Raw genomic sequence first — 24,066 nt, 5'->3', positions numbered from 1 at the left:
TTTTTTTTTAATCAAGCCAAGTCTCTTTGTAAAAATGCTCTGAGCTATAATGGTCTTAGTCGTACGCTTAACATTTCAGGGACCTTGATCCCACTCCAGAGATCAAAATGGCTGATAGTCTCCAGTTTAAGTGTTGTGAACAGCAGCACGCTGCTCCATTAGACAGATTCCGACTCTCGGAGCCAGGAGGCAAAGACTTGGTTTATTTTTTTCACTAAATTAGATTTGGTTGGTGAAGTTTATGTCTCCCTGGCACCAGCTAATTAGAGACAGAAAGACCCAAGTATATTAGCGGTAGTATATAGAGAGCCGCTCCGGTGAGCACGCGTGGAGGATCACTCGCAGGTTGAACACGACTTAATTTTATCAGACGGCCAACATGGACTGCGACAGGATGTAACTGGATGTGCATTTGTGTATGGACCAGTCAGGAGCAATAGGCCTCACCTACTTAAAGTCTGGCTCAGATTCACTTTCGGGCTATTTATAACTTCCAGTCAAGAAAACACTGCACACAACAGCTGTTTATTCTGAGGATCTAATTCAATAATTGGTTTTGGGGGTTTTAAGTACTTCAATCAACAGATATCCCGCTATTGTTCTAATCTGTAATAGTTAAAAGATGGCAACCTTTGAGAAGATGCACTGATTGTGGTTAGGTGGCTCTACAAATATTGGTGCCTTCATGCAAGTGGGAAGGTTGTGTCTTGTAAAATTTCCACTTTTGAGTTTGGATCATTCACAAAGCGGTGCACTTATATGATTAGCAGAAAAATGACAGACCTGGACAAGTTAACACGGTGCGATGTTTCCACTGTACTGCTATATCTTATAGTTGGGGAACTGTGAAAGCAATTCCACTGGTCTATTTTCATTACGGCTGCTATAAAGGCGGTTGATAGTGCATTTATCCAGAGAAAAGACATCATAGTGATGTTATATGTGAGGTTTATTACTTCCCACTTAGAGTTTCAAAGTGTTCGTGTATTTTCCTCACTTAGAAACCTGATTTCTTTTTCCCCCACTTACTACTTGCTTAAAAATAATTGCAAAATCATCTCGTCTTAAATGTTTTTGTTACGTCCTTCATGCGCAGAAAGGAACATTCTCCAGAAGTTAAACCTTCTTATCGACGCCATTGTTTGTTTCTCTCGTGGCATTTGGCTCGAAGTCGTGCCTGTAAAACCAGGATCAGGTGTACACATCCCACAGTTTTCCAGCTTCACAGACCCAGAACACAATCTCGGATGAGGCCTTATCCTCTAACCAGGATAAGGCCTCATCCCGGATAAGCATCCAGCATTTATCCCGGATTAGCTCTTATCCTGGTTTCAGAATCGGGATGTGATGTTTCCATATGCACAAACGGAAAAGCCCACATGATATCCCAGTTACTGATGCACATGTACACACGTCAAATAGTTTTTAGTCTACTAGTTGAATTAGTTTTAGTTTGAGCGATGTGGCAATTTGAGTGTGAATGAATGCCTTACTATCTTTTAGTTAATTATCCATCCGTCTTCTGTCTCCGAATTCAGCGGCACAGGAGGGGAGGGATTGATTGGTAATAATGCTCAAGTTAAATGTGGCATTGTAGACACTGAGGGAGAATTAAGGATCACTACACTTGTCGACCACATGTGTTGACAATAGGCTCACATTAATTGCCGATCTAATCAATGATTGATGGCAGGGACATTGGTTGGTTTTTAATGTTGTCGGTGACAATTAAAAAAAGAAAAAAAAAAAAAGAAATTCTCCTAATCAAAACAAGAGACTTGGCTTTTTGAATTTAAATTTGCAATCAACATTTCCGTCTGACATCTGACAAAGCCGGTTCCCCTCGCTCCAAAGTTTTCTTCTGCACACAAATTGTTCTCAAAGTCTTTAATGACACTTTCGCAGGTCGTGTGAAAACGTCCTGGATTTTCTTGAGCTGACTTTTTTTTTTTCTTTCCCTCAAATCAACAGCAGAAGTAGTGAGAAAGTGTGGAAAATGAACATATTAGAGCTGTTGATTCATCCCACGGTGTCTTTTAATCCTTTAGAGAGGAAAAAAAACCTCTAACTGATCCTGATGAAAGGATATTTGAAAAGATGAGAGAGAATCGCACTGAGATGTGGAGGGGAAACCTGTTCATCCCGAGAGTAAAGGATGACAGGAAGTACCCCCACCCCCCCACCCCCCCATCCTCCTGCAGGCGATGGGATCCAGTTTTAATTTCGACACCTGGTGATGGTTATTATTTTGTCTTTTGTCAGATTTTAACAAATTTGTTTTAATCATGGAATCGGCAGATGTTTTAGTCGGGTTTTGTCAGCGGTATTTATAGTTTCCTATTTGCATTTTTAATTTTTTATCTTTTTTTTTTTTTTTTTTTCCGAGGCTGTAGCTGTCACCATCTTTTTGTTCAGTTACCATGGTTACAGGTGAGATTCTCATCTATCGGGAGGTTAGTGGGAAAAGCCGGTCCTTGTCTCTCCGCTCTGTGATGAGACAACAGACTCTCCTTCTGTAAATCCGCTCAACGCCGTCATTAACAAAGAGCAGCAAGTGATTCGGAACGTGAGCCGCTCGCTTGTCGAAAACGCCGCTCGCCATCAGGGTTATCGCGACGTGCATATTCCGACAATTGCACGGAGTCGCCCGTTTATTTCCCCTGCAAACCACATCGACTCGTGCGATTGGCTGCATCGTTCAAGATGCCCAACTTAAAACCGCCGTCTGCGCTCCACCCGAGGCGTCGCGCGTTGGAGTCGCTGAGAAGGCGTTTGAAGTGGGTGGCTGGCCTCCACAGATGTGCTGCCGACCGTTTCACAGGAAGGCGCAGGGAGTGGAAATTAAAAAGGGAAATGCATTATTTAGCCAAAGAAATTCACATCAAATCCCGCTGACTCTAGTGATTTGTGGAAAGGAGCAGTTCAGAGATGTATTTTCGGGGATTGTAGAGTTTCATCCATGTCAAATACTCGTTGCATTTTTAATAAGACAGACCTTTTTAAATGTATTTTTCATCATCTTGAGCTATGTGAACTTCAGAATTGTGCTATCTTGGTTCATTTGACTCCACAAAACAATGATCTCACGCAAGAAAAGTGAGTTTTGGGGCACTCTAAAGTTTAAAGTCTCCATGCTCTTTGGCTTTTTAAGCTGCTCCTTTGCCACTTCTTATCTTTTTGTATTTACTATTTGTAGTTTATAAAAAAAAACTGTCATATTGGGAGATGGCATGCTTCATGCTGATAAGTTTTCAGCTAATCCTCTGGGAAAAAAACTTATTTGTGAGGTCAACACTGATAACAGCAAACTGAGTGTGTTGTATTGATTGTGGTGTAGCGTTATAGTTGTGCACTTGATGATCAAACAAATCCTGTGGCAACAGTGACGGTGTGACAGGTTTGTTGAGGCAGTGACGCCATAGTTTAGACGGATAAAAACTCATGCAAGCACAGGGAAGCACCCAAGCCGAGATTCAAACCGTAGCTATTCCCCCTGTGAGGTTAAAGTGCTAACCACTATACCACCACACTGCCCTCAAACATGTGTAACTTGCCTCGCTGTGGAAGAAATCAGGGTTTTCATTGGTATTTTATAGAGTCGAATGAACACAAAAAATACTGCTGTAGTTTCATTCAGCATTAGCAGAACCCCTCCCCCCCCTCTTTGTTTTTTTATTTAGCGATGCTGAGAGGCATTCAAGGACAGTTCACACCATCGGTTCTTTTTGAGGGATTTTTGGAGAGGTGTTTATGGACAGTTGAGTGTGAGCCGTTTATATCTTTGATGGTGTTGTCGAGGTGTTCAAGGACAAAGCTCACAGGCCAGTATACAATGGATGTAGTTGTATGAGAGAAATAACTGCCTGAAAATAAACTTCAATGTTGTGACTCGAGACTTTGATTTTGGCAAATTTAATCATCTGCCTTGTTGGCGAGTTAACTAGTTCTATAATGCAGCTTGCAAAGCGTTCATCCCTGAGTGAGTAGGGGCAGAACGGCCCGATGTCTGACGCCTCATCCAAGCCAACAGTTCAATAATTGCCTGACGTGGATGAATGACACGAGTCTCTCTCCCCCCCCCCCCTCTCTCTCCCTCGCAGGTGTACCCCGGGTTAATGGTGACCGCAGGTCTGATCCACTACATGCTCAACCTGCTCCACGTCACTGTCCACATCCGCGACGTGTGCGTCTTCCTTGCGCCGGTGTTCAGCGGTCTGACGGCCATCTCCACCTTCCTGCTGACCCGGGAGCTGTGGAACCAGGGCGCGGGGCTGCTGGCAGCCTGCTTCATCGCCATCGTCCCGGGATACATCTCCCGCTCCGTCGCCGGCTCCTTCGACAATGAGGGCATCGCCATCTTCGCCCTGCAGTTCACCTACTACCTCTGGGTATGTACTCGCCATTCAAAGCCACAATAAGGACGAGCCTTTATCGTACCCTGAATTGTAAGATGGAATCTTAACGTCCGGCCACTAAAATGAAGTGACAGTTGGAACTTCTTTGTGAGGGATCACAATCGCGTTCTGTCACGCTGCATCTTGTGCAGATTTTAAATCTGTTTAGGCGTGCTCGGTCTTTTGTTGCTTTTCAAGGGGACAAGCTTTATGTATCTGGAAAAAGGAGCCTTTTCTCCAGGTCTTACTTTGCTCAGACGTTGAATTATTTATCCACAGCCTTGAGAGGCACAAAGTCGGGCTTCTTTCCCAAACCCACTCGAGCCCTGCAAACTGCAGGAGGCGCTGAAAAACCTTCCCAGCAACACCACCTTTCAGAGTAGCATTGAGAGGAGCTCATGTTAAAGGTTAAGTAGCCCCTTCCCCGCTTTACCTCTCCTCTCCCTAAAATATGCAACGCAAAGACGGCGGCTTCAGTGCAGCCGACCTTGAATTTTGCAGCGATACTGTTTTAGGTTTTTTCATTTACACTTTGTATTTTATTCCCCTCCTGCGATTAAAGTATGATTTGCCAGACTTATCCTTGTGCTGCACAGCAAACCCTCACCCAATCAAAGCAGTCCCTCGCACAAATACAGAAGGTTATTTGAACATTTGCCACGTTGCGACACATTTTTGAAATAGTTTTTCCTGGGTAGGTGGAAGGACCGGACCTTTTCAAGCTGAGACTTTGCTTCAGTCCGTCCACTCCTTTCAGTTGCATCAGCATCTGCCTCGCAGCTACCGCGCTATGAAAGGATCTGCCTGTGTGGAAAGAGGAGCTCTGCTTTGCAACAAGTTTTATCGGCATCCCGTTCTACCTTGATATTGAAGTTGACCTTGAAAATTATGTTTTTATTCCTTCTGTATTGAGCTATACATGCTCGACTGCCCCCCCCCCCCCCCCCCCCCCCTCACTTTTTCTACATAAAATATTTTTAATATGTATTCAGCTTCCAAGAACGATGAAAACAAGAGTGTTGCTCTTGCTGTTAAACCACTTTTCACCTGACATCAGAGCTTGTTTGACAGTAATGGCAATTTTAATAAAATGATGTATTATGAATTGAATGTTAAGGTGCTGGCAGATATGTGAATTAACAGAGAGCGAATGAAAGCGATTGAAAGTGGAATAATGTGGGTCAGTGTTGAATAAATGGGGGCACTTGTTCCCCTAGGGGTAGGTTTAGAGCTGTGCAGAAAGGGATTTAATGTAAAAGTGAGCCATCATGCCTAAATTAAAAAATGTGTATATTAATATTTGGAAATGGTAAACATTAGTGTATAAACCCCTTGGTGCAGGTGTTATTCACTTTAAACCTGCTATAAAAACTTGTGTGTTCATGGAACTGTAAGCATGCAGTTAGAGAATGGGAAAGTACCACTTTCCAGTTGGGAAGTTTGAAAGTTATTTGGGATTACTGCTGGTTTTTGTTCCTGGTGATGGAGTCTTGTCTTCATTTTACCCTGGGAGTGATGGTGATGACGCCGGTTTCTTACAGAGTGCATAGCTGGACATGATGGCTTCCATTTAGATATGCAAGCTCAGGAACGTTCTACCTTCCTACAAGGATAGTCCCCATTTTCTAGCGACCGGCCCATTTTTAATATTTGATACATTGAATGGTTTGGGAGTGATTTTCTCTTAGACACCACTATTTATCCTTTTCTAGAGGTTGTCATCGATACAAACCTTCTTCATAGGGTTGTATCGTATCATAGGGTTGTGTTTTTAATTTCCTCTGCCAACTTAAGTTCTTTTAACGCTGTTTCCTGTACCTTAAAGATGTTTCACCTGTAGATTTGATATGAAAACCAGGAATCAGATTACATTTATTATCTTTCCATTGAACTATAATGAACTATAGTGACTTTATTTGTCATTTTGAATGAATTTTCTCCCTTTGAGAGATCAGATGGTCTCGTTTACATGAATAATAAAGTGATCAGTTTCCAATTCGGTCACTGGGTTGTAGCAATCCCATGAGACCGTGATATGTGCACCCGATCCCACATCCGGCTTAACCCAGAAGCCTGCCAGTATTGAAGATGGATTTGTTTTCTAGAGTAATCGAGCTTAAGGAGTCTGATCAGGGAGAAACAAATACAAAGCTATTTATTTTTGAGATCCCAGCATTGAATCCCCCATCCAGCCATTTTTCTCACTCCGTGTATGAAGCGCCACATGTTGACGTCGCGTAACAGCCGTGCACTTAAAGCCCCGACAGTGGGAAGCAATCCGATGTGCCGTTTACACAGACTGTGATGGGATCATGAACAGTTTTACACCACCACCTCCAATCCCATCATAATTTAGATCAGTGTAATCGGAAACAATGCTATGCTGTACCTCTTTTTACATTTTCTTCATGTCATGCCTTTATCTGGGGCTCTGCGGTCAAACGGATGCGAGTAAGAGGGGAACTATGAAAAAGTGGATCTTTTATATTTGTGGTAAGAGGAAAATGACAAACTAACCGTCGAGGTTCATGCAGCCTGTGCAGATTCCCTGAATGTGTGAATATCAGTGCCTATCATGACGACACAATGGACATCCGTTCTATTCATTCAGTGCCTTGTCATCCCAGTGAGGGTGATTTCCTAATAATGGAGTTGCCAGCGGAGCTGGAATACATAAAAAAAGCAGGTTCTAGCCCAGCAATCGGCACACATGCACAATGAACCCGTGGTGGAGCAGGTGTCCGATGAAAATGGCCAGGCACTTTAGCCGAGCCCAGATTTGATAATGTAAATTTCATCGCTGTGAAAGAGGAAAAAGCCAAAGACTAAACCGAGTGACTTTCACAGTTCTCATTGATTAAAACCATCGACTACTACAAGGCTGCCTGCAAAGTTTGTATGCTACCTTATCACTCCAGTTTTTTTATTTTTTATTTTGTGTTCCATTTGGGCTGTACACATACGTTTTTCAGTTTGGATGGGACAAAGTGGAAGCTGCCGTCATTAGCCAACATCTTCAGCGTCAAGCTTCAAAGACGGACGATAAGAAGAAAAGTGATAAAAGTAAATAATAAAAAATTGATTTCCTGGTTTTCTTCCCTTTTAATCTGCAATAGCTTTGGTATTACCGACGAGAGATTACTACATGATAAAATGCTGCAATTACATGGAAGCCCGAGGTGATTTGTGCATATTGGCCAGATGTCTGTTATCGACTGTCTGCTCCTCTGGTTCTGTCCATGTAGCTGATTCACATCCAACCTAGTGGAGACTCAGAAACATGCCAAATAGAGGGGTTAGTGCTATATACCAGATCAGACGTGGGGCGGGGGGGGGGATTCTCTTACAGCTTAAAACAGTGTGAGTCCTGCAAGACCTGCACAATTACGCAGATGTATAATTGGTGGCAGCGCAGCAGATCAGCAGTCAGCAGAAATGTTCTGTTGCAGCCGATTGTCGGGCGAGTCAATTACTGCACAGCATCCTGTAATACCGCGGAGCCGCACCTATCCTCACCGCGAATGCAAAGGCATATTTCTCCTCATCATAGCAGATGTTTAATTAGGAAACATGGAAACGCAGGTTAGTATTTGATGTTTCCCGTCTCCCGTGTGTGTGCGCGCATAATGATGGCCGTACAAATTAAGCTTAAGACGAAACGTCTTGTTGGTTAATGTCGGTGAATATACATATTCAGAGTTGGTAACTATATGAAATGAGCCGTTACAAGATGATAGCCTTAAGCACAGTGTTTCATCATGTTTTCCATGTTGAATTAAGGCCTGCAATTTAGATTAATCTGCCTCCATTATCACAGTCAATTTAAGATCCAGTTTTAGCTAAGATGATGCCTTTTTGTGCCTCAGTGCAAGTTTTCCCACACGTGGCACGAATGTTTGCTTCCCCGTGTGGATGAACAGATTGCATTTAATTACACACCAAGGTCTCTGTGGCCATGACTGAGGAACTTTGTCCACTCATTGTAGTGAATTGTTAAAGGAATGGATTAGCAGTGGCACGTATAAAGTCTGTCTATTTCTACCAGCTCACATGACGCTTGTCTTCTGATTGTGGAAAGAATCCATTTTGTCAAAGAAAAGCCACTCGTGCACAGGGAGAACGTGCACGCCTCACACAGAAAGACCACCACCGGCTGGAAACAAAAACAGGGTCACGTTACGGTTAGGCCTGTGGGCTTAAGTACACAACCGCGATGTATTCATAAAGTTTAATACCCAAAAGGTTAAAGGTTATTCCAAGGACATAATGTACTGCAAGAACTCTTCCCTGGCCGTATATGTCAGGAATGCACCACTTTTATAAATGAGACTACAAGCATTTACATGTGGAAACTTGCTGATGCGGAGTAAATGAATACTTAATGCACAAGAAACAATTCTTAGAATAAATGTTTTATTTTCCGAGGCTACATAGCAGTGCACTCTCGCCTCACAGGGAGGGGGTCGTAGGTTAGAGTCTGGTGTTCTCCAGGTATTCCAGTATAATACCACAGTCCAGAAACATACATCACCCATTCTTCATTTACTCTCACTTGAACATTCACTATTCTCAAATAAGACATTGCTGATCTAAATGCATGCCACTTGGCATTAACTGAGCTTTAAAATTGTCCCTGTTGTCCATCTTATTGACATCTTCACAGAGATGACGTTGGTGTCAGAATTAAACTGTTGTGCTGTTGAGTTGAAAATGACTTTGAATCACCAGTATTGTACAGCAACTTCTTTCCAGCTTTATCCATATTCATCCCGTCCTTTCATCTTCATTTTACACAAGTCTGGTCTGACATGAATGTCAATTTCAACCGGTTGTTTGGCTGAGCCACCATGCAGCTGGCAATTTCTTGTTGTTGGGGGGGAAAAATGCAAATGTGTGTAATATAAATTTGCTATGGAAATATCCTACAGAGGTACAAATGTCTTGTCATACGGTTTATTTGGTGAATAGCAGTGACACAGAGTGTTAGAAAGGCTAATTAGAAGGAAAACTGATATTACCGGCCGCCCCTCATCCAAGGGCGGCTCGGTATCAGGCATCAGCCCTCGCTCTGCTGGCCACAGGCCCTCCTGAGTGATAATAGTCACTCATAGGCTATCTGTCCGATTTCCATTTCACCTTCAAGGCGTCGCTCCGGCGTTATGCTCCAGTGTAAAGGCACGCCGCGCATTGCAGGCATTCTATCAGGCAGAAGTAGTGATGCAGGTATTTCGTCATGCTATGCCTCGCCGCTGTTTGTCACAGTGTAACAAGCTTGGCAGTGGAGTCGCCGCTGGCTCGGAGCGGGCCTTTTATCCATCCAAGGATTCAAGCGTCCCAGTTTTATGTCGCTTTGTCAAATCATGCATGGGTGCACCTCCACATGTGATTTCAAGGTAGTATGAGTCACTCCACTAGTGTGTGCTCGCGGGGAGGTCTGCAGCCTTTTTTTTTTTTTTTTGAGCGGGTTCTCTGTCACTGATCTGGCATTGACCTGCAGTTTAGTATCCAGGTGGCTGCCCGAGCACCTCTTTTGTGTCTACAGTTTAAGCCCTGATACAACACCGCCGGCTGCGTTTGGCTCAGCACGGTGAAATTCCACTCGCTGGGAGAGCAGACTTCCTCAAACATACAGTGAATATCTGCAAACCAAACATACTCGGCTTCTGTGTGCACACGCGTGTGTGTATACAAGCTTTTACATAGAAAATTATGTATGAGAAAAAATATAATCCACACAGAAAATGAACCCCTTTTAGCGCTTAGGAGGGAACACAATGTTACAGGCACTGCAGAGATTTTTTTTTTTAAATTACATTTCAAGGAAAGTGTTTTCCACTGGGCAATTTAAGAGTGGGAACAGAAGCTAATATTGTACTGAATGACAAAAGTCCAACTCGGAGAGAAGCACATTTTGAAGGGAGTGGAAATAAAATCCACAAGCAAACATCAAACGTCAGACAATAATGGGATGACGAAGCCGAACCCTTCACAGAGCACCGCGACAAAAAGACAACCACGGGTTGGCTGTGTTCATTTCGTGAGAAAATTTTTACAGAAAAGGCAAGGAAGACGACGAAAAGCACAAAATTGAGTTGAGATGAGTCGGACAATAAGGACTGCAAACTCAGCAGAGAGCTGTAGTCGAGTGAATTTTGCAGGAGGTGAATTTGAGGTGAGCTTGTGGCTCTGCACTGAATCTGGATGAACTGCATTAACATCAGATATTCCCCCTTTCTTGTATGATACCACGGTTCTCTGTTTGCTCGGGATGGTCCTGGTGACTAAACTAAAATCTTAATTGAAATGAATACTTTCATCTTAAAGAGAAATGGTCAAACTTTAGCATGATTTATACATGGTCCATGGAAATACTGTCTAAGATATTTTTGAGAAGTTGAGATTTTGAATTAGCAATGTGTTCCATCCATCGCAATATGTTCTATTACCTTCGATAAGTAAGTGGAAAATTACCCTGCATGATCATTGCTGTAATGAACTGCATTACCATCTTTGACTGGGTAAAATCACAAAGTCTCTGGGTAAATGATGTCGGATCAGTCAGAATGTGTCGACCCAACTACTCTCTGAGGACTCTTGCTTTAAAATATGACGCGTCGTGCATTTACTATATCGTTTTTACATTCTTCAGTCACAGTTGACTTTTTCTCTGCTGAATTCAGCGTCCGGGAATTGTTTGGAAATGTTGAAATGGGTCACTGAAGATTTCAGCATCGCCATTTATGTCTTTGACGCTTGTCCAAAAACTGTGGCATAACTATTTGTCTCACCTTGGCGTGTGTATCAGGGTGTGTTAGAGACATCTGCTTGTTTCTGCATCATTGTAATGGCCTCTTGTCATCTCGTGTGTGTGTGTGGACAATGCATCTCCAGAGGAGGCAGGTGTTCCTTGCGGCAGCCATCGCCGCCTCTTAAGGTGATGTGTCATCAGCAGAGCAACAAAAAATGAAAAGGAAAAAAAAAAAAAAAACTCCCCCCTCTGCGCCCATACCACCACTCGTGCTCTGTTCTATTTGGCAAGGACCCTGAAAAACAATCATCCCAGCCATGCTCCACTGCTTCCTATTATCAGTCTCATTTACTCACATTTGTCTTTGCGTCTTCCTTTCCTCCTCTCTTTTTTTTTCCTCCTCCATCTCGTCTTCCTTTAATTGCCTTTGTCTTCCTTTGTCTCGCCGTGTTTTGCTGTCAGCCTCCCCTTTCCTGTTCTTCCCACCTGGTTCTCTCCCTTCCTGTGTCTCTTTATTGGTCATTCGTTCATTTCTTCCACCCTCATCCATGTCTCCTCAGCTCCGTCCTCTCCTCCGCGTGGCAAAAATTGTGTCATGCTCTCAAGTCTCAACCCGATCTTCATTATCCAACTCCTTCATTTTTATCCGCTAATAACCCATTCAGCTCCGCACTCTTAGTGTGTGTGTGTGTACCCCAACACGCACACACTTTCCATAATCTATAATTGAATCCCCTCATACACAGGAGAGCTGCTCTTTTTAACTCCATAAGTCTTTGTAAAGTGTACACACACACACACACACACACACACACACACACACACACACACACACACACACACACACACACACACACACACACACACACACACACACACACACACACACACACACACACTGGGTTTCACAGCCTCTCTCGCTCTAACCCCGTGCGCCATGCTTACATTGTTGTAACAGTAATTCCACTCTTTCTCTCGGCTCACATTTAATTAGCTGGACTGGTATCACACAGTGTGACTTCTAAGTCTTCACAAAGGGAGCGGCGGCCTGGAGGGCGCCTGGAGGAGGGGTTACTGAGGCACCAGCTGAACGCCGCCCCTGCGCCCGCTGAATGGACAACACAAGGCTGCACGCTAGCTTTGGCCCAGCTTGAGTGGGAATATTATCCGAGGAGAACACGGTGACTCTTGTTTGCCTGTTCCGCTGAGATGTTTGTTGTCGGTCTTAAACAATGGAAACAAACACCGAGCGTGGAGCATGTCCGGGTGTTCTGGTGGCACAGCCTGTAGCCGCGTACACGATGCTGGTCAGCCACTTTGTTCGATGACAGATACGACCTGTTGTGATCCAGTGCAAGAGGTCAACTAGTCCCAGTACACTTTTACGTCCCCCCCCCCCCCCCCCCCCCCATTCTTATCATGCCAAACTGTACCAACATTGTTGTCATTTCAGTGTTGAGACAACCTCCTGAACCTGAGTCCTAGATCACGTTAGATTGTACAAATGTACAAGAGTGAACATAACATATTTTCAATTTCTTTGACAAGTCAATGTCAAGGTGTCCGTTTATTTCCTTGGGCAGATTTGTTGTGCAGTAGCAGCAGAGGAAATCTACAAACATGCAGACCTTTAAAAAAGACCGAACAAGTACAGAGGAACAAACGGTTTAACAATAAAGAAATGAGCAGGATTTCTCATCGTGACAGCGACTTATAGGCTGATTAAGAGTTCAGTTTAAAAGACCATTAAAATCCCAATATAAAACTTGTTAAGAGCAAGATGTCAGGTTCTTAAAAGCCAAATAAAATCAAGAGTTGAGAGCGGAATAAAAATACAATAGAAATCCATTAGAATGCCAATATAAAAGCCTGTTAGGAGCGGGATGCTTGGAACAAAGAATATATGAGGAATAAACACAAGCTGGGCTCCCAAGAGATAAAACTAAATAGGTAAATAATGAGGTGGTAGATTTTAATACATAGAATGAAAAAGCTAGACATGTGCTCAGGCTTATTTAAGAGAAACGGCAGCAGGGACAAAGCTGTATCAGATGGAAGGTACTAGAACTCACTGGCTCAAGGACGGGGGCTTGGGTTCATCCCTATTGATGGAACTGGCCAACCACTGCAACCGGGTCTAAGCACAGCAACCACTTGACTTCATCATTTTAGAATACTATTGACAAGAGTCTGTTTTTAAAGAGGAAGGTTTCCATACAATGCCACAAGAGAAAATGCGAGAACAAACTCGGTAACAGCATGATATAAATCAAAAACTAATGGCCATCCAATAAAAGGCCGTTGTGGGGTATTTTAGTACTTTTATAACTTTCTCGCTACTTACTAAGACTCAGTTTAGATGACATTCACAAATGAAAACGGAAAAAGTTTTGGGTGGCCATTTACATGACAACAGTGCTCGGCCACTGAAAATTTAATTATTTGAAAAAGGCTGCCATGGTGGAACTTTTTGAAAACTCTACGACCTCATCTCTCTATATATATGGGGGATAACGGAACTCTTTGAAAATGCTCCGTCTCCATATAGACCAAAGAAACCACTCCTTTTCTGAAGCGTTGCTTCTGAGCATGTGCACCACGGCTGGACGAAATAGTTTATCTGCACGTGCGCCTGTAAACGGACAAAAACAATATTGGCGGACACCAGAGTGTCATGACACCCAGTAGATATTCTCCCAGGACCTTGTTGTTTTAGTTGACTCACCAGTATTAGACAAACTTGGTCGTCTGTCCATATGAATGTCCATGTACTCGTCATTCTTGATGTTTATTGCGTATTGTTCTCTGTACACGTGTGTGTGGTTTCATTACAAAAACAAACGGCACCTACTAGTGGACCTACAGAAAAATACCTTGTTTTCAGCGCTTCTGCATCTCCGTGTAAACGGACATCACTTTCAAAACGTTGCTTAAACATTGGTGGGTAATTCGTTTTTCAGAGAGGGCCAAATGTCTATTGCTAGTGTGAAGGGACAAAGTTTAATATTTACTCATTTTTGCCAAGTATTATGCTTCTGCTCCGGCGCCGCATCAGGTAAATTCTTTGACTTTTTTCTATGTTTGGCTGATTGTAGTGATTAAGCATAGCAAAGATGTGCTCTCAAGTATGTACTGGAAAATGCGTCTTCCTTTTCAATAAAAGCAAATCAGTTTTATGGGATCAAATGCACTACTCTTGTTTGAACCATAAATTCTAATTGTCCCGTCATGGGCCGGTCAAGGACGGCCAAACGGCTGAGCAATGCTCAGGTCTGGTTTTTATAAACGTTAGATAATGTTGCTTTGTTATTCTGTAGTTGAATAAATCTGTCCACTGTATTCAATCCAAGGTTAATGTGAAGAAGAAAGTACTTTTCAGTCATACAAAATCAACTGCCGTCTGAAATTCGACCAAGCTTTGATTTCAGGTGAATGAAAATTGATTCCTACAACATTGTAAATGCTTGGCAGTTCTGTTGACAGAAAGCCGATGCAATATAATAGTAACCTGTAATATAACATGGGTGTTTGTGGTCACGTGACGTTAATCTTTGCCTTTTCTGTAGTCATGTCAATGATGTTTGGTCTACTTGGATGCCTTTAAATACAGTTGGTTTTAATTTAAGTTCTCACACTGTGTGCTGACTTAGTGAATATCTGTGACCATATATCTTTGTAGAGAAACTCAAACACTTGAAAGCAAAGTGCTCTCCTGCTACGCCTAACTTACAGACTCGTTCAGCTTGCAGAAAAGCAACAGGTAGCTGAGACTGTAATTATCACTGAGGCGTGGGGGAGGGGGAGGGGGACCCAGACAGACGTGAGCTCCGGATGGGATTGAAATCAATGATCTGGGCATGTAATATTAAAACCAACCTATCTCCCCTGAAGACAAAATATCTCATCTGAGAGCGGCTTAATTGTGCTGTCACGCCAGCCTAAGCAGAGCTGCATTTCCTTCTTCCACAAACAAAAGTAAGTTCCATTCCCGAATGGCAACAAATGCAAATCAGATCATCACACTGTAACGTACGCAAAGGGAAACAAGTGCTCCAGGACTGTTGGTTGTTATGTCGATGCACCTCCAGCTGAAAGGCAAAACAACGCGCTCAGGTGATTGATTGGCTGACTCGGCGGTTTGCTTGCGGCTGTGTTATTGAGGCATGGTGTGACCACCATGGTCCAGTAATCAGTGACTTTCCTCCTCAGGCGGCGCTGAATGCAATAAAGCTTCCTGACGATGTTTCCCACCCTCAGTCTCACAGGGACTCCCGAGTTTGATTATCGGAAAGGTCACCATTAAATGCCTCCCCAGTCGGGTGTGTGCGCGCAGTTGTGTACATGCAGGCATGTAAATGTGTGTTTTCAAATGTTAATGCGTACACTTTATCAGCCCGTGGCTCAGAAGAAGGTGCTTGTTTACAAGTTGTTGCCACTGGTTCCGTCTGAATCTCATCCTCTGGCTCTCTCTCCACAGCTGGCTTTTCTGTATCAGCTCTAATTATCAGATGATATTTAGGCAACCTAAAAAAAATAAGAGGAAATGCCTTGATTTTATTAAAGGGAAAATTGTCTTTTTTTTCCTTTTTTTTTTACAGAAAATGTGCAGCTTGTATTCTGGTTTATATACAGCAAATATACTGATGTGGCTCTTAAATAAACTGCTTCTTTCCATCTCTTTTTGTTTTAGGTGAAATCGGTGAAGACAGGCTCGGTATTCTGGACCATTGGATGCTGCCTGTCCTATTTCTACATGGTAAGGAGCACTGAGACACAAACACACTGAATACATTCTGTCTGTCGACAGGTTCATGCTGACTGAAGACAGATTTATTCACTTACAAGGAAGCTTTGACGGAAATGAGTTCTTCGGCTTGTCCATGGATTGATTCGTCTATAAAGATGTGAATGTTTCAGACCTTTTCTGTGTTTAATATTGATTGGAATGGAATACATTCAGGAAAACATCAGAGGATGACACCAGAACATTGTTGTTGTTGTTTTTTTTGTCTTGTTTAAGTAATGCACCGTTACCAGGAGCCAGGTTTGGGCAAGTAGCAGCCCAAGGGCCACATGTCGCCTACTCTGACCCACTTACGTTATAGTGTGCAAGCAGATTTTTAATCATTGGACTGGGTGTCGGTTAAAATGACTAAATTACTGTGTTAATAAGTTTATTTCAAGGAAAATATATTCAAATACATGAATGTTTGTTGGAGACATAATCATCCATTTTTGCTTAAATTGTTTGATGTCATGTCTTTTTGGTTGACTTACTTGTTCATGGACCCCTGATAGTGAGGGTTTACTTTTTGTACCATTCACCAACAATTATGAAGTAAAATTTAAATAAATATCTAGTATATATATATATATATATATATACACTTTTTTTTTGTCCACTCGAGATAAACACTGCGCCTCAGGAAACTCTTCGTCATGTGATTTCTCTTCTTACTAGGAGGTCGACTCTCGCTGACTCTGCTAAAGTCTATGACCTGACTTTTCTCTAAAACTGCATCCAAACAATGTCTAGGTACATTAACTTGAGCAGACCAAAGGACAAAAGAGGTCAGACTTTGCCTCTCGGTGCTACAATTTGAAATGATCATATAGTTGTTACCAGTCTCAATGATAATCCCGTGCCTGTGAGATGATACCGGCATTGACATGGCAGTGTCTGGAAATTGGGAGGGGGAGTTGAGCGAGTGTTTTGTGCATTATTCATAAAGCCAGGCACAAGCCTATCAGGGGGCTGATGAAAGATAAGATAAAAAGACACTCCGGGCACTCTTCCACGGATTGTGTGCGTGTGTATAAGATTTGTTTGAGAGCATGTGCCCCCTATGAAAATCTCCAGCTTCTTGCTCATTCCCGGCTAAATCTCTGTGGCCGGCTGTGAGACAGATGTCAAATGAAACAGATTAGCGGAATCCAGCTCCATCGATCCCACTGCATCCAAAGCAGGGCCAGAAAGGACCGAAGAGTAAAGAGAGGAGGAAGATAAATAGAGGTGGAGACAAAACAGAACCGAGACGGACAGAGACAAAGGGATAGAAGGATGTGAAATGATAAAGGGGACAAAGGGATGGTGAGAAATACATCATGATGTATAACTTCCATGGTGCCTGCAAAGGGAACAGCCAGTCTCCACACTTCAGTTTGGTTCTCATTACTACAACTTCTTCTTCACTCATGCTCGCCGTCTCCTTCCCGATGTGAAGTGTACGTGTCTGTGCTGTCCCTGCAGCCCACCGAAATCTATAGACATGTAGCAGAGAACAACAAACCAGCTTTGTGAGTCTCCATTAACACCATCAAGTCCCTCACTGTCTCCCTCGGTTCTGGCACACAAAGTATCGCGCACCCAGGTTTTATCCGGCCTCAGTCTTGACCACCCTATCACCTTGTGTTGTCAATTTAATCAGGATATAGCCCAGGCTACATTTTCCCTCAGGACGTAATTGAATGCGACACTTGTGAGGCAGATGCAGAGGCAGAGCGGGAGAGATCCCCTGGCTGGATGTTGGACTAATCAGGAGAGAGAGAGAGAGAGAGAGAGCGAGAGAGGACAGAGAAGGACGAGATTAAGAAGAGGATCAGTGCAGTTGGACACACTGATGGACGAGAGCCACGGAAAACCTCTCTGGTAGCTGCACAACATCCTCCTTTCAAGCCTCCAGGGTGAGGGTGGAGTGAAGGGGAAAAGCAGGAGAGAGCACAGATGAGCAGCACAGCCCCAAAGTGAAACCATCCCACACTCCCCTGCAGCAGAGGAAACCGTAACGTCAGGTCAAAAGATCTTTTGATTAATAAGAGGTCTACCTCTTAGTTGGGATATTTTGGTCTGGAATAAGTGGATCAGTTTCCAGTTGTGTAGAATCACCGGCAGTGTTGTGATTTCATTACGCTGCAAATGGAACAAAATCTTCTCGTGGTACGAATGAGCTGTAGCGTTTGCACAGGATGTAGCCCGGAGTGATCAGCATCGTACGCAGGCAGACATAATGATATGGAGCAAAAATGATCCATTGTAAACCTTTCTGCCCCCTTGGAGACTGAATGCACTTGAAAGCATGGCTGATACTGAAGAGAAAACTGTCAGGCTGTCAAAAGTCGAGTCCATAGGCTAGAATAAGTATTTTTAAAGTAATCTTATATGCAGTATACTACCACCCCTTGGTGACCTTTTTAAGCACTGCCGCTCTTCTTCATACAAGGAAGCACATTGGGACGCTACTTAAACAAACTTCCTGTGTGGGGTCATCTGAAAGATTAGTAGGTCTGAGCAGTGAACAATGATAGAAACCCACATAGCAACTAACACTCTGTAAGGGCATGATGGAAACTAATGCATAACACATAATATCAGTATTGAAATCGTCCCTGGTACATTAAAAAAATTCTAAGAATCATATAATTTTGTACACGTCCAAAATGTTATCTTCAAACCTTCAAGATGAATATAATCTGGTCCCAGTATGAGGTCATTCAACTTGTGGCTGGAATTGCAGACACGGATATGAAAGCACATTTGTAATTGCATGATGTTCTCAAAATCTATACAAAACCTGTATTGCATCCGATGCACATGAGAATAAACTTCCGAGGCTGGATTGAAATCCACTTTAAATCCAAGCAGACAGTCTGGACTTTTTGTGATGGTGTAATTTGAAGTTAGGCTGCCACATTTTCCAGGCATAGATGATATGTAGTCGAAGAATTTCAAACCCCCTCGAAGTCTTAATCATCCAGAAAGTCATGGCTGGTATTGAAGAAGGCCATGTAAATAGTAACAGAAGAACACTCATTTTCATCCCTGATAAATGATCACGACACCAAACAAGAGCGTGTCTGCTGGAAACATTTGCGAGCAGGCGTGCATGCACCCACACACACACACCCACACACACTTAAAGCTCTTTTTTTTTGTTGAAGCCTCACATTGACAAACTGGATTGGCAAGCCCCGCACCTTAACCTCAAAGGGCCCGTGAAATCAATGTCAGAGTGGCATTTGATTCTGGAGATTTACGTATTTAATTATGTTAAAGTGGAGGGGGCCTGGTTCCTTTCTTGATTGACGTTGTCAGTAGATAGTCTACAAATGCAGTTTGAATTTGAATGTGAAAACGTCACAAAGATTTTCCTGATAAATTACTTAGCATAATATTTCTCTTTACATGGCATCTTCTAGGCTGTTTCTTAAGCTGTTGTCTTTGTCACAGTATACATGTGCAGCACTGTAATACATTCTTTGTTGAAATCATTTCACCTCCAGAACAATAGGTGGCGATCTATACAGACCCACACTTTTAGCTTTTTAGTCAGTATGCAGGTTGACCTGCCACATCACAGACCACACAAACTGCATGACGTGAGTGTGTCTCTGTATCTGTTTTAAAAACAAACTCCAGCAGTTTTCATCATGTTTGAAGTTCTCAGTAAAATGGAAAATTAAGAACTTTAAGACACGCAACTGAAAAGCAACTCGGTGGATCTTCGACTCAGTAATCCTGTTTGTCCGAAGGAATTGATCCTTGTTCTTTACTTTTTTTAAATGATAAATGATTGCAGCCACCAGGAAGCTTCTACAACAATGGTCTGTGGCCTTCGATTCTTTCAGTACTAGTTTGAGTCCCATTCAAGCTGGACTGCTCTGTAAACATGCAGGAGATTGACTTGGATTTTTTCAAGTTCGTTTTTTATTGGCTCAATGCAGCATTTTTTTAAAAGTGTGTAAATGTAGTGTTTGGCATGTATTCCTGTTTCCAAACTATCACAATCAACAGCGGAACCGTAACCCAACTGTATACTTTTCCATACAAACTGTACAATACCTACAGTATACGTACCCAATGCATCTTGGACCACAGAATTCTATGTGACTTTCCAAAAGTCCAAAGAAAGTGGAGGCATGGCCCTGCACATGCACAGGTACACAGAGTAAAGCCTCCCTGTTGCTTGCCGGGTTCTCTGGATCCTCTTCAGAGTGGCCTCGTGGTCATCAGATAAGCCTGGTCTGAAATGCTGAGCGATAACAGCCCATTGACTTGGCTCTGAACATTTTCTGATTCCTGCCCTCTGCTGTTAACCCTGTCACTCGAATGAAGGGCAGAATGTTTGAGCCGTAATTTCAAACAGTGGATCTCACACACACACGCACACACACAGCAATGGATTCTGATGCAAGCATTCATTTTTACAAGGTCTTTTACTGTGACTAGAAGGCCATGTTGACCCATTCTTGTTCATTGTGCACTTGAAATTCGAAGCAAAATGGCAGTCAAGTTGTTTGTGCTGAATCGTGGACACCGATTTCAACTCTGTCATATTGATAACATATTTCTCACTCTAATTTGCACTGGACAGAACTGAATGAGAATTTATTCATCTGTACTCGTGGTCTGGCGTGAAGAATTGCATACACATTCAGTTGCTTGTTTCACCATTTGGATTCAGATTAAAATTGTACCTGGGCCATGTCAGCATGTCAACGACGTTATTACCATCACCGTGCTCTAATTGAGCTGCTGGCTTTGTTCAGCAGAAAGAAACACAGCGCTTCTAGCATGGCTTTCAGCTGTGTTTACATTTGCGCTGCATCTCTTCTGGTTGCGTTGACACTGGCAACAACATGTATGTACACGAAAAGCTAATTAAACAACTGGCTTGACAAATATTTCCCACTAAACTTCCACAGCAATTGTTTTTTTTTTTTTTTTTTTCAGCGAATTGCGCTTGTTGGATTATTGTGATTATGATTTTTTACCAGCCAAGCCTTCAGCATATTAAATGTGTACATGAGGCAAAACAAGAAAATATGTAAATCGAGATAAATGGTGATGATAATCCAGCTTTCACATTTTGTGTTTGGTGATTAGACGTATTTAGCAAATTTGGGGGGAGTTCAGCTATTCCAGTGCTCTTGACATGATCAGTCACATTCATGCATCCAGACGCTGATGGTGACGACTGCTCTGCAGTGTTTGAGCTTTCAATTGGGAGCAATTTGGGGTCCATAATCTTCCCCAAGGACCCTCAGGGATAGGCAGAGATGGAAATTGCCCCTCCAACCTTGTGAATCAAGGACTTTTTCCAAACAACTCTGCTATGAATGCCGCATCCAGGATTTTGCGGGAGAATTCTGAACTTCAGCTGCTAAACACATGCAGGTCGAAAAAAAACCACAAGAAGAACGTCTTTGTGAAACTTGGCGAGCTGAGGACATCAATCAGAAATCAAACTGAGGGAAGAGTGACCAAACATCAGGTTCTGGGCGAGCAAGATGATGTGCTCAAGCGATCACATGACAGAAGTGTTTTTAAACATTGGTCTGACTTTGAGCTGACTGGTGCCCCTGCAATGACTTAGTCAACATTTCTATCAACTGAGCTGCAGTCTCGAGAAAAGCACTAGAGCGGTTAGAAAAGGCGATTTTATAGTTTGTATTCAGTTTGTTGTTTGTGTTTCTGCCTGTGGGTCGGATCACAGGAATTTCATTAGATGCTTTAATAACATGAATTCAGACGTGTTGCCCAGAATAGTTGCAATAATTTTCACTTTTTTGAGGTTTGGTCCAGTTTAAACAATAAATAAGATTGCTGTTGCCATCAGTGCAGTACATTTGTGGAAATGTGAAAGTTGCCGGGTGTGCAGTAAACCAACGGAACGGATCTGTTTGTTAATCAGTTCTCTTCTACTTCTATACGAGCCCTGCTGTGATTCAACCCAAGTGTGAAGGCAGCGGGGATGCAGCGCTTTTAAAACACCGGATGCCTCAGAAGGACTGTATCGTCACTGCAGACTGTAATTAATGTGCGGAGTAGAGAAATTCCTGCTGCTGATTTGACACCTTTATGGCTGGTAGAGATACATCTCCACCTTCGCCACCAATTTGAACTGCGATGGTTCCCGTAGTCCGATGAGCAGAAGAGGAATAAAGTATCCGGTGTTCATCGATCGCCTCGTGGAGAGGGGCTTTCAGTAGGTCCGAATAACAATGCAGTAATAAAAAGACAAAACACCATGGTCCGTAACAGTCGTCATGGAAACATGACTGCTGGACAAAGCGCCGTTTAGCTGCTGCAGCCTTTGAAATGAGCAACGGAGGGCGAGTCGCAACTTCTGTGTCTTTCCCAAGGACACTTGGACGTATCGGCCAGCTGAGATGGTGATGGAACAATCCAGCCCGTCACTGCTCCAGATGCCCTCAGTTTTATACTGCATCATGTCTGCTCAGCGGTCAGAGATCTATCGTCTGTGAAAGGGAATAAAGTGTGAATTCTTAACCACCATGAGAATTCTTTCACTCGCTATTCTCCAACTCCCTCCACCGAACCTTCAGCCCCTCCCTCCCCTCCATCAGAGGTTAATGACAACCCTTTGAAAAAACGTTTTCTAACTTCTGAGTCGATAATGCTCCTCACTAATGTCGGGGAGTCTCGCTCGGAAGGATCAATATTTTAAAGACCTCTTTTATTAGGTTCACCTCTCAGAATCGCAGGTGGTTGTGTTTTTAAACTCCACAGAAGGCTGTGCTAATCCACATGTTGGAGAGGGGGGAAAAAAGACATTCAGACGGTAGATGACGGTGTGTATGAGATGATTTAAGTACATGGGCCAAATTATTTTTTTATTTTTTATTTTTTTTAAATACTCCTCCACACTTCCTCTCACTCCTATTCTGCATCTTCACTTTTCCTGAGTTTTCTCATGCTCAATCACAAAAAAATAAGACACGGTGTATTTAGTTGAGTTGTGCAGCTGCTCCCTCAATGTTGTGTTTTCAATTAGTTTGCAGTCAGTCAGCATCACTGACTTTATCAGCCGTCCTTGTGTCAACACTGAAAATGAGTCTTAAATTGAAGTCGTAGCTGGTATTCATTCAAGTTACGGTTCACATGCTACTAATTGGCTGTCACCATCTGAAAGAACAGATGCAAATGACTGCCAAAAGATAATTGCACCGGCGAGGAACTTATTTAGATTTTTTTATTTTTTTTCCCTTTCACTCTGCCTTAATGTGGGATATTAATGTTTTTATCAATTCGACATGACGGGCTGTTTTTTTTTTTTTTTAAATAATGAATACTCTTCATCGTTCTTAGCAGGTGCAATGAGGCCCCTTTTGACAAGCTGTTGTGGATAAAAGCTCCAACAGTTTGTGTATATGTATTCTCTGCTGTTTAATTCCCTACCTTTCCCTCTGCCGTGCTCTCTCTGGATTCTTTGTCTCTTTCCTCCAGCACTCTTGTGTCTTTCTGAGGAGTGCTCTCACTGCTCCCATTTGCCCTTTTTCCTGTAGACAAGAGCACGCATTTGAAAAGTTGTCAGCCATGTTTTTAGCGGAGTCGTTTTTATGGCCCACTCGTCCACATCCACTAATGCGACGCTTAGCGGGCCACGGAAATGGTTGAGGTGGGATTTTAGTGGTGCTTTTAAAGTTATCGGTGCATCTCAAGTTGATTGTCTGGTTTTTTATAGATTCTATATATGTCAGGTTTTCATGGCTGCCTGCTTATATCTAATGGTGATAAGTAATAAGACTTTACATCGTTTAAATGAGTCTATTCATGGTATTTGACAGAGGTTTTCAAACTGTGTGGGGCAAGAAGCTTCAGAAGTAAAAATCTAGGATTCTGGGGGATGCCGTTTCCCCACCGTGTCTTTTAGAATTAAATTAGTAATTTATTTTTAAACGTATGATGATAACTTCAAATGATGAATTAGCTTTTTGTGCAAAACTATAAGTGATGCTTGTAACGTTTGCAGACCGTATATGAAGAATATTTAATATTTAGGCATCATTAAAATTTGAAGCGTCTAAATAGCTTCAGAAGAATCACTTTTTATGCCGTTTGAATCCCAATAGAAGCTCAATATGAGAATAATGAGAACGTTTTAGGCTCAAGTCTGGCTCTGG

At 42.7% G+C, this 24,066-nt stretch overlaps 1 protein-coding gene across 1 annotated transcript in view; it reads left to right on the top strand.

The window, feature by feature from the left end:
- Positions 1-24,066, top strand: part of LOC308122720 (dolichyl-diphosphooligosaccharide--protein glycosyltransferase subunit STT3B) — a 96,416-nt gene that overhangs the window by 45,421 nt on the left and 26,929 nt on the right. The window contains exons 3-4 of the mRNA XM_080484743.1: positions 4,101-4,388; positions 15,833-15,898. Coding sequence (XP_080340869.1) covers positions 4,101-4,388; positions 15,833-15,898 — 354 coding nt within the window. The remainder of the gene's footprint in view (positions 1-4,100; positions 4,389-15,832; positions 15,899-24,066) is intronic.

This window comes from Lipophrys pholis, assembly GCF_963383615.2.
Source record: "Lipophrys pholis genome assembly, chromosome: 17".
In the NCBI taxonomy this organism is placed as follows: Eukaryota; Metazoa; Chordata; class Actinopteri; order Blenniiformes; family Blenniidae; genus Lipophrys; species Lipophrys pholis.
This window is presented reverse-complemented; position numbering and strand designations above follow the sequence as displayed.